General features: G+C 36.2%; 1 protein-coding gene across 7 annotated transcripts; it reads left to right on the top strand.

Moving 5' to 3' along the window:
* The first annotated feature begins 2,297 nt into the window (after nt 1-2,297).
* On the top strand, nt 2,298-9,975 carry LOC145230440 (ubiquitin carboxyl-terminal hydrolase 44-like). Of its 7 annotated transcripts, XR_013860655.1 has the most exons (11): nt 2,302-2,471; nt 2,861-2,921; nt 3,275-3,435; nt 3,643-3,712; nt 3,868-4,016; nt 4,747-4,805; nt 5,085-5,244; nt 5,362-5,603; nt 5,789-8,723; nt 9,222-9,409; nt 9,691-9,975. XR_013860655.1 is itself a non-coding variant. In XM_080095868.1 (6 exons), coding segments are annotated over exons 3-6 (243 nt in total). In that variant the 5' UTR covers nt 2,301-2,471; nt 2,861-2,921; nt 3,275-3,433; the 3' UTR covers nt 4,657-4,740. The 7 variants fall into 7 exon arrangements, 4 of the variants coding, with proteins under 4 accessions (XP_079951997.1, XP_079951994.1, XP_079951996.1 ...); XR_013860656.1 differs by lacking the exon at nt 9,222-9,409; XR_013860654.1 differs by having other exon boundaries at nt 5,789-9,409.
* Nucleotides 9,976-10,282: the final 307 nt, after the last annotated feature.

Here is a 10,282-nt window from a genome sequence, read left to right as displayed (position 1 = left end):
TGAATGCGGTGCAATGGAGTTTGATGACGATACAGTGAGACAAAGGACGTGGACGGATATAAAGAATAGCGTTTTAACTGGAAGTTGTATTTTTTACTACAAAAAAACTAAAACCGATGTTATTACCACCTCTGTTGCTAAACACCAACCAGTGAAGGTAATTCGCAGAAAGCGCCGCCGAATTGACCAAAACGCCATTAAATCTTCTGAACGAATTATTTACAAGGACACTGATTTGGAGCTAAACGGTGTTCAAATTTCTGGTCTTCACAGTTTTTCCGGGCAACAAAAAGTAGTTTATGAATATATTACCAACAATATATCAGATCTAATTTCCACAACACCCGAAAAGGCCCGAAGCAGACCTGATTGTTATCGTTTGTGTTTATTTAGTAAGGGATACAGGCAGCGTTTGAGAAGTTACAATACACATATAACAATAGATAAAACCAGTTTGACTCCAAATTGCATGACAGATCTATTACGATTTATTGACTATTACTTTTGCGACCTTCGTCTGCGACAACAACTAATTGGAGATCAAGTAATTCGGCAAACGTTCCAGGGAATACGCATAAGACCTCAGTTTGTTGTTAAGCAATCCGTACTTGACAAGGAATTGTACACTAAAACCTTAGATATTAATTTTTTCTTCACCCATGTGTTAAACATGGAAGCAATCACATATTTTGTGATGAAAACTGACACTTTGACATACCACGATGCAAGCAGTAAAATTGGATGATATACCCAACCTACAATTTTAAAAATTCAGGAAAGGTTAAAACTGATGGTACAAAAGTCATTTACATCACTAACAAACGAGTAATGTTCAATTATTGTGTCTGGGTTTCTTTTGTTTGTAATAACAGTTTTTTTTGCCTCGTTTTCTTTTGGCCAAAATGAGGATTTTATCTGTAAAATAAAACCACTACAATTGCCGGAACCTTGACGTGGTGTAGTGGCTTACAACGAATACCGGCTAATTAAATATAGCAGATAAAGAACTCTAGAACTGAAGGTACTCTTCTCTGGTACAATTCTGGCGAGCAGGATCGTCACTCAGAATTTTACAACATTTGGTCTTTACGAGTGTGAGCGACATTTGCGAGCATACATCGGTAAAAGTCATTTCGTTGGCAAATACGAAATGAGACCAAAAAATGGACTTTACGAGTTGAAACTACTTGCTCTAACACACATCTGTGCCAATTTATAGAAAAATATTAGGCGCGGAATGTATTTTTATTTTGTTCTGAACATTGGACACTATACTTCATATGCGTTTATGTGTGAGCGACATTTGCGAGCATACATCGGTAAAAGTCATTTCGTTGGCAAATACGAAATGAGACCATAAATTGGACTTTACGACTTGAAACTGCTTGCTCTAACACACATCTGTACCAATTTATAGAAAAATATTAGGCGCGGAATGTATTTTTATTTTGTTCTGAACATTGGACACTATATTGTAAATGCGTTTATGTGTGAGCGACATTTGCGAGCATACATCGGTAAAAGTCATTTCGTTGGCAAATACGAAAGAGACCATAAATTGGACTTTACGAGTTGAAACTACTTGCTCTAACACACATCTGTGCCAATTTATAGACAAATATTAGGCGCGGAATGTATTTTTATTTTGTTCTGAACATTGGACACTATATTGTAAATGCGTTTATGTGTGAGCGACATTTGCGAGCATACATCGGTAAAAGTCATTTCGTTGGCAAATACTGTTTGAAACCTGAAATGTGATTTTACAAGCTGATACTTTTTCTCCCAGACCTGAAAATGTCGATTTGTACGTACTTTGACCACGTTTTATGCTTTTTTTCAAAAAAAAATTTTGGAAACTACACGCAGTGGTGCGTAACGCTTATTAACAATTCTCGCACGTTTCATTTCGGCGAAATGATGATGGTCTAGGTCAGGGGTCGCCAAACTTTTTTCACTGCGGGCCGGATGAGTGATAACAATGATTCGCGCGGGCCGCATAGCTTATGCCCTACCCAACGAGGCATTTTTTATAGGGGCGCCAAGTTATGGTCTTTCTACAATCCTATTCAAAAACTGGTCTTGCGACTGTTAAACTGTATAATTAGTCTCATCTTTCGAGCAATCCTTGTATATTACGCCACAAGTGACAAAGGCAACAGGGGTTGTGACTTTTTCGTGACACTTGTCACTGTTAGTGACAGGCGTCAATGACAGGGCTGGGGTGTCACTAAATCAGTGACAGGGTGCCATTAAATCAGTGACAGGGCAAAATCAGTGACAGGGCAAAATCGGTGACAGGGCGTTCTTGCGTTCTTGCGATAGTATGAACACAAGCGAATTTATTAGGTCTTTGCTTGTAAGGGTTTTCTTTAAAAATTGCAAGCAGCAAAGGTTTTAAATCTAAATTTCGTGCAAAAATGTACCTCATGACTTTTTGGTAAAATCTTTAAATTCTGCAAGCAGCAAAGGTAAGTGTGTTTTTGAACTTTCATTGCCTGCCAGGCAGTCTGATGAGCTCTAACAGGGCGAAAAAGTTCAATCAATTTGTTTTAAGTAGTTTTTTTTTATTATGTAAACATGTCTAACCTCTGTTTTGTGCCACATTGTCATATCTGAATATTTAACAATATGTAATGTTATGTGCAAAAAGAGGAGATTATCTGAGTTTCCAAACAAAAAAACGTTTTGTACACATGAAGACCAACACGTTTAAAGCTGCTCAAAAAAATAGTGCATCTAGAATTTCCTAGCTTCAGGACAATGTTACGAGTGGTAATGTCTTTTTACCCATTTAAACTGATTCTGCCATATTTACACAAAAAATTGTTGATGTTTTTTGTTTTATTTTTTTTTGCAGACAGCCACAAACATTTAACGATTGGAAACCCAAGATTTAAAGATAACCAAGATTAACACAAGTATTTGGTTGTTGTTATTGGTGTTTGAGGTGTTGTATTTAATTGCACCTTTGAATTGTGCGCACATATTTGTAATTGTCAATGTCTACTTGGAGATCTAACTTTATACATTATATAACCAGAGATTTTAAAAAATACTGTGTTTCGACAAAATAAAGAAAAAAACAACTGCAAATGAATCACCATGTTTCGAGTTTGTTAAAAGGGGTTAAATGGCTAAAAAACAAAATTAAGTTTAATATGGTTCATTATTTTAAAGTTATTTTGTGGCCAACTTAGCCAATTATATTCGCTCTGTGCGATAAATTTCTAAGTGTGTTTAAATTGGTATGGATGTTTTATGTGTTTGTTAGGTTAGGAATTCCATAGGTTCTGTAATTTAAATAGCTTGTTACCTGGTAAACAATCAAATTCATTGAGTTCGCAAATTTCATTTGGAAACATGGGCAGGAAGAGTCCAGAAGCTTTGATGAAAGCTGACCAGAAGCAGAAACGCTCTACTGATCTTTCACATGTATGTGTTCGAGCAATCAATAATTGTAGTTCTGTAGTGAATAATGTATTATTGATTCAATAATTCTTGTGTATAACAGTATTTTACTTTAAAATCTCTTATTTGTTGAAATATTTTCAAGTCCGAGTCAGAAAATGCTCTTTTTGTTCATTCTACAAAAACGTTTTTATTACACACAGTGATTTGTTACCAAATGTGTTATTTCAGGATGGTGTATCAGCAAGCAAGTCAATATCTTACAAGATGCACGTGTTTTAGACTCTCCACAGAGTATGAGGTGTGTTGAAGGTTTAAATGGTTCAGTAAATTTAAAGTCCATTTTTCAATGGTTTTACTAGCTCTGCTGTAAAATATTGTTATGTGATGAGTTTTATCAAAATCCTAAATTTAACTATAAGCATGCACTAATGGGTTGTGCAAATTTTGTTTTAGTTAAGCATTTGCAATTGCAAGCACATACTGCGCATGACTATTGGTGAACGTCATTCAGTTGTCAACCCACAAAGATGGCTCTGCAACACTTGCCTTACAACTGAGTCTGTTTGGACATGTCTAAGCTACCCTAATGTTGCTTGTGGAAGGTAGGAACCATGGTCAAAACACAAAACAAAATGTTCTACAGTCTATAAAAATGAATAAATAATGTGTGGACTGTTTTGGATGACCATTTGAATATTTATAAAATGGTATATAACCTACAGATATATCCATGAACATGCATTAAACCAGTGGTTCTTAACCTTTTTGGTGTGGTTTCCCATTAAAGTAAATCACCAAGTTCTAATTTCCCCCTCTGTTATTTTTATAATAATGTTTTGTGCCCAACATTAACAAAAAATTATTCTTTAATCAAAAAAAATTTGTGAAGTGATTTTGTCGGGACCTTAAAGGTATACTGCAATCTTATTTATATGTCATGTACTTGCAATAGTCATTTATCGCATCACAATCAACAGACCAAATGCATTTATTCGCGAACAATAACAAAGTCATTGATACTTTTAGTAATGTCTGTGACGTAACAAACGATTGTTGGATTTTTATGCGCCTTGCAAAACTAGGTGAAGTTAATCTTACATGTTGTTGCGGAAAATATTGTATTAAATTAACTTTCAACGGTTAATTTAATAAAAAAAGCCCAAGTTTGGTGACTTCTAACTCACATAATTTCCCTCTAAAAACATTAAATTTCCCACTAGTGGGAAATTTCCCACCGGTTAAGAACCACTGCATTAAACCATTATTTGGAATCTGGTCATCCATTAGTGATTGATGTCAATGAACTCTATGTATATTGCTATGCTTGTAAAGAATATGTTCTCAATGACAACAAATCGGGGAACATCAAGGTGCTACGTGAAACTTTACAGGTAGGCAAATTTGCGTTATTATCTTTTTTAAATTGTAGTTGTGTCAGTCCAAACAATTCTGTGGCATGGTTTCTTGGTCGGAAATTGCCTGGAAAATAATTTATGTTGTATCATGTGACAAAAAGTATTAGCCCATAAATTTTGTTTGTAAAATTTCAATAATATTAAGTTAAACAATTTAGGCTGCTTTTGTGCAGTAGGTAAAATTTGAACAGTTTATGTATTGTGTGACATAGTAAATATTAAAACTTCAATCAGAAATTCTTAACATTTCTCCAGGCAATTAGATACCAAAACTTTACTGGCACAACTCGTAGTGGACACACACACTGAGGACAGCCACAATAAGTGCAGATGAAGATGTTCAAATGAGGAGAAGATTACAGCAGCAACAACTTGATAGAGATGATAGACTTTTCACTGCCATTTGGCATTCAAGGTACTTTTTCACACCGTAAAAGTGCACAAAATTGTGTTACTCCAAAAATTCGATGCCCAAATTTGCCAATTTTCATAAGATTACATAATTTTAATTTTTTTTGTCTTTACTATGTAGGTTTGTTTGACAAAGAAAAACCTTCAGAAACTGGCAGAACTATGTTCGTAACAAGGACCAACACTGTCAGAGTGATGACGAACAACCATGTGCTACAGTCACACTACAGTGAAACACAGAACTACAAGAAGACTTCATTGGAAAACTCGATGACCACCTTGAAACCTTGTCAGAATTAAAGATCTGCAACAAGTTAATGCTGATTTTCCATTAAACACAGAAAGGAAGGGGATTGATACAAGGTTAATAAGGGAAATTACACTTGATCCTGTTTAAGGTGTTTTACCAGCATTATCTGTTGTGTGGCAGTGCAAGGTCTGATTATGTGGAAAAAATCAATACTGGTGTCTTATTTCAGTAAAACACCATCTCCAGACTGTTTTGTATTTACTCTATCCAAATTGAATACCACATTTCATTTTTTTAGGTGCTCGGTCATTTGCAAAAGTTCCGCCGATGTTTACTTGCCGTTTGTGACATCGAAATGGATGAAACCACTGGGTGCTACGAAGATCCACAAGTTTCGCCATCAAGCAAGTTATGAGTCGCTGGAAGAAGGTCCACCATAGAAATAAGAGCCATGGCATTTTAGCAGGCTAGTCTTTTGCCAGAAACAATCTATTCGAGCAACTGCTTGTATACAGAAAATACTTACATCTCATGACAACTCAGGTTTACTTGTAGTAGGGATTTGACTTGAGGACTCAAGTCTAAATCAATGACATTTCTTAGAAATAAGGAAAATAAACTTTTTAAAGACCTTGCCTTTCAAAATAAGGTCAAGTCTTCGAAATAAGAATAGGATGGCGACCCTGAGTATAAGATATACAATATAATTAAGGCAAGTTTAAATCGTTTTATGTAAACAAGGCACTAAACTTTACCAGTTTTAGTTCAATTCCACACAGACTATTAAGATTTTACTTATAGCCTCACTCGGGTTGGTAGTGTACCTCACACTGTGCTTCATGGACAAAGCGCCTCATGGCGATATCCCTGACATATAACTTCTCAATATGGCTGTAGACTAGCCTGCTAAAATGCCATGGCTCTTATAAAGGCAAAGCTTTGTTTCATTTGGTATGAAAATGTATTGGTAAGACCATTAAATATTTTCTAGTCTTGGCAATGTCCTGTTTGCTTATAAATTGTGATGTTATGGATGTGTGTATTGGTTTATTCTATTTGTTGTTTTCTTAACTGAAGTCTGTCCACGCCAGATGGTAGATATGGTCATGTAAATGTGCCATAACAGCTCCAGTATTTAACCCACTAGCAGCCCAAGTTATAAACCTTTCTTATAATCCGACACACTCCGGGCTGGTTGCTTTGGCAGTTTTGACAGCCTGAAACAATGGGTGGTACTAAATACTGCATGTTACCGTATGTTATTCTGCTTAAAATACTGCATGGTATGTGAAATGCGAGAATACAAGCCCCAACAAGGGAAAATTAGACCAGATTATAGCATTGTTTTAATTACAAACCTTCACCCAACCAGAATAGCTCTAACCGTTAGCGCTTTCAAAAGTTCGCAAAACTATATTTTCGTAAAGGCATATTCAAGTCCTTTACAACTTCCTGCCATGTTATAACATGCGGTATACCATGCGGTGTTTAGTACCACCGGAAACAATCGCCTATCGGCGTTACAATTTAAAAGTGTTGATTGGGTGATTGTGGTTTGATTTTTTATTATTTTGCACGTAGCATCCCCCCTAAGATGGGTATTTTTTTTTGAATTTTAAGTGTCAATTGCATTGTTACAGGAGAGTATTAATCTATATACTGAAAGCTAGAGAATATCGTGTGCTTGCTTAGCTTTTTAAGTTCTTTATCACACCTTGTCTTCACTTTAAGAATTCATAAATTCGTTGTTTTTTGTTCAGTAATAAAAGCTGTCTGAAATAGTTTGTCATGCTTTAGAATTACTGTAAAAGTTTTTGTACCAACACCAATATTTTTGGAAAACTCAAAACAAAAGCTAGTTAAAACAAACAAAAGAGTCATTTAACACAGTAAGTCACTGCTGTAGTCCGGGGACCCCTGGGGCAATTTCTCCCATCTATCTTGATTCTTTGCTAGTCTGTTGTATTCCATGATCTATTTTCCTGTCCACCCCTGAACATTGCCAAAGCCAGTTCGTTCTGGGCCTGCCTTGTCTTCTTATTCCCTCGTCGGTCCTGTGCATGATGGTGATGTAAGAGTTCTATGGCGACATGTTACATGGCTAACCCATTAAAGCTATGTTAAACAAGATTGGCAACAGTATGCACTCTTGAAATACTCCAAAGTCTTAAACTATTTTAGTGCACTTCCATTGGTTAACACAGCATTGATGACCTTTATATTATACAGTGATTTGATCAGGAGGATCAGGAAGAGACTGATCCTATGTTTCTTCATGGTGCTCCACAGGGCCTCTGTGACTAAGTTCTTGATGGTGGTCTCTTTTTTTCACCTAGTATTCAATCTGTTAGACCAGTGGTTCACAAGACTGTAGACTGTACCATCATGTCCTTCCCTTGTTTGTTCTTCAGATAAGACACTCTTGATTTGAGGTATTAGTTTACCTTTTTTGGTATCATGACTATCAAATATTGTGTCCACGTGGGCCACACTTATCTCATATGTATTCAAGATCTCCTGTGTTATCCAGCAAGGCTTGTTTCTGGTTCCAGTTTTCATCACAGTCGCATTCATGATTTTAGAGAACTCAGATGTTAATTCTTGAACATTATTTTCCAACAGTGCATCAAATCTGCTTTCAATCTTTATTTCAAACCCCTTTCTGCAACCTGGCTCTTCAAACGACAAAGGAAAAATACTCTTTTTAAACAAAAATATAAATCAGTGACAGGGCGTCAGTGAATCAGTGACAGGGTGTCAGTAAATCTGTGACAGGGTGTCAAAATCAGTGACAGGGCGTCAGTGAATCAGTGACAGGGCGTCAGTGAATCAGTGACAGGGTGTCAGTAAATCTGTGACAGGGTGTCAGTAAATTTGTGACAGGGTGTCAGTAAATCTGTGACAGGGTGTCATTGACAGGCGATAGGTGACAGCCTGTCACTGAATTGCCACAACCCCGCCTCGACAAAGGAAGGCAATTGTTTGCGCACAATTAACACTTGTAGTCTTGTCTGTGACGTAACAAACTCGCTTTGGGTCAACCCTGGGCGTTAAAATCCTATAAAACGCTGTAATATTAATTCTGAATATCCCCACAGAACAACTTTTGTAAGGAGTAGATTAACTTCCAATGTTACAAAGTTATTAATACAATTTGGCAACCTAAAAAATGTGGTCGCGGGCCGTAGTTTGGTGACCCCTGGTCTAGGTTGTCTATAGGATTATCTATTTAGGTGAGTGTATTTTTGACAGTAATTATGATTACCAACAAACTTGGACTCTTGGACTGTGAAATACTTTTTTGTGGTTTGTTTCTTACATTATTTTACCAAATGGCAACAAACAATAAGGTGAATAAAAAAGATTTAAACGTTAATCAAGAGCCCAAAAAGTACATGATAATGTATTCTTATGTTATCAACAAAACATTATGGTAGCCACACTTTGACATAAAAATGTTGCAATTTGGGCAACATAGGATCAGTAAAATCACGCTTATTAAAGGGTATTTTTTGCACAAATATATCTTTAAATGTTTACACCACAAAGTAGCAGTACTGCTTATTAGCAATGCCCATCTATTCTTGAATCTGAAAACTTAAAAATCTTCGAATTCATGCACCACAAAGTAGCAGTACCAGTACTGCTTATTAGCAATGCCCATCTGTCCTTGAATCTGAAAGTAGTATTTATGATTTTTTTAATTGAAGACTGTCACTCACAAATTCCAGATATGGGAAGTTAGCACCTTCGGTAATAATTTCATTTCTTTCACTATGTGGACATTTAATCTTAACCACACCAGTTTCCTCTGCCTTTGCATCTGGTGTTGCAGCAAGGTATGGCTGTTGGTTGTCAATAAACAATAATAAACAGACCTGCTGGACTCATGTGGATATTTTTTGTTTTGCTGAACAAAGTAAGTGCCCCTTTTTCATACATTTTGCCATGGCATATTGCTTGTGTGGACAGTGCAAACTTCACATAGTTTTGCATATTTCTTCTTTCAGTTGCCAAAATAATATTCCTAAATTTTGGTGGTTTTATGCGAAACTTTCATTGGTTAACATTCCTTGCACTTACTTTGTTCGGTTGTGTTTCATTCAATTTTTTAATTTGTAGAAAACATTGTTTACAAGCCACCACTATACAGTACATGTAATAAATAAAGTGAGTAATTACTTTTCAATTGTTTTGCAGGGTGGTGAAACGTTTGAAGCTGATCTGGACAACTTTTCTTAACATATAGCTCTCCTGTGGCTGCTAGATGTTTGCATGTAGCAACAGGTCCTCTTCCTGCTGCACATTTACATTCTGAATTTACAATTTCTCCACTGTTTTCAAGTTTCATTTTGACATTGTATAAAACATTTTTTTCAGATAACATTTCAGACTAGGTGTCCTTTCACAATAGCCTTCACAACACTGTTGGAAATTTTGTCACATGTGGACTTGAAATGAAAATAAACTTTCACTTGTTCCTCAGTTGTATGTGGTATTTGATCCAAGCTGGTTATTTAAGTATCTATACTTTGGGCCACTGTTACTCAGAGCTGCTACCTACATTCTCCCCCAAGCTCACAGCACAAGTGAAGTTGTCATTCCTATCATAAGTCTGAAGTCTATCTACAACAGGGGTCTCCAACACGCGGGCCACATGTGGCCCGCCAGGCAATTTTCCGTGGCCCGCGGCGTTATTAGCAAATGAAAAAATAAATTATTATATTGTAACATTTAAGCATGTGTTTGTTTTATTCAACGTTTAAGTATTTCACAATTCAAAATTATGTAT

The sequence above is a fragment of the Phallusia mammillata genome, chromosome 5, assembly GCF_965637545.1.
Source record: "Phallusia mammillata chromosome 5, kaPhaMamm4.hap1.1, whole genome shotgun sequence".
Classification (NCBI taxonomy): Eukaryota; Metazoa; Chordata; class Ascidiacea; order Phlebobranchia; family Ascidiidae; genus Phallusia; species Phallusia mammillata.
Note: the sequence above shows the minus strand (reverse complement) of the source record. Positions and strands in the feature narration are given on the sequence as shown.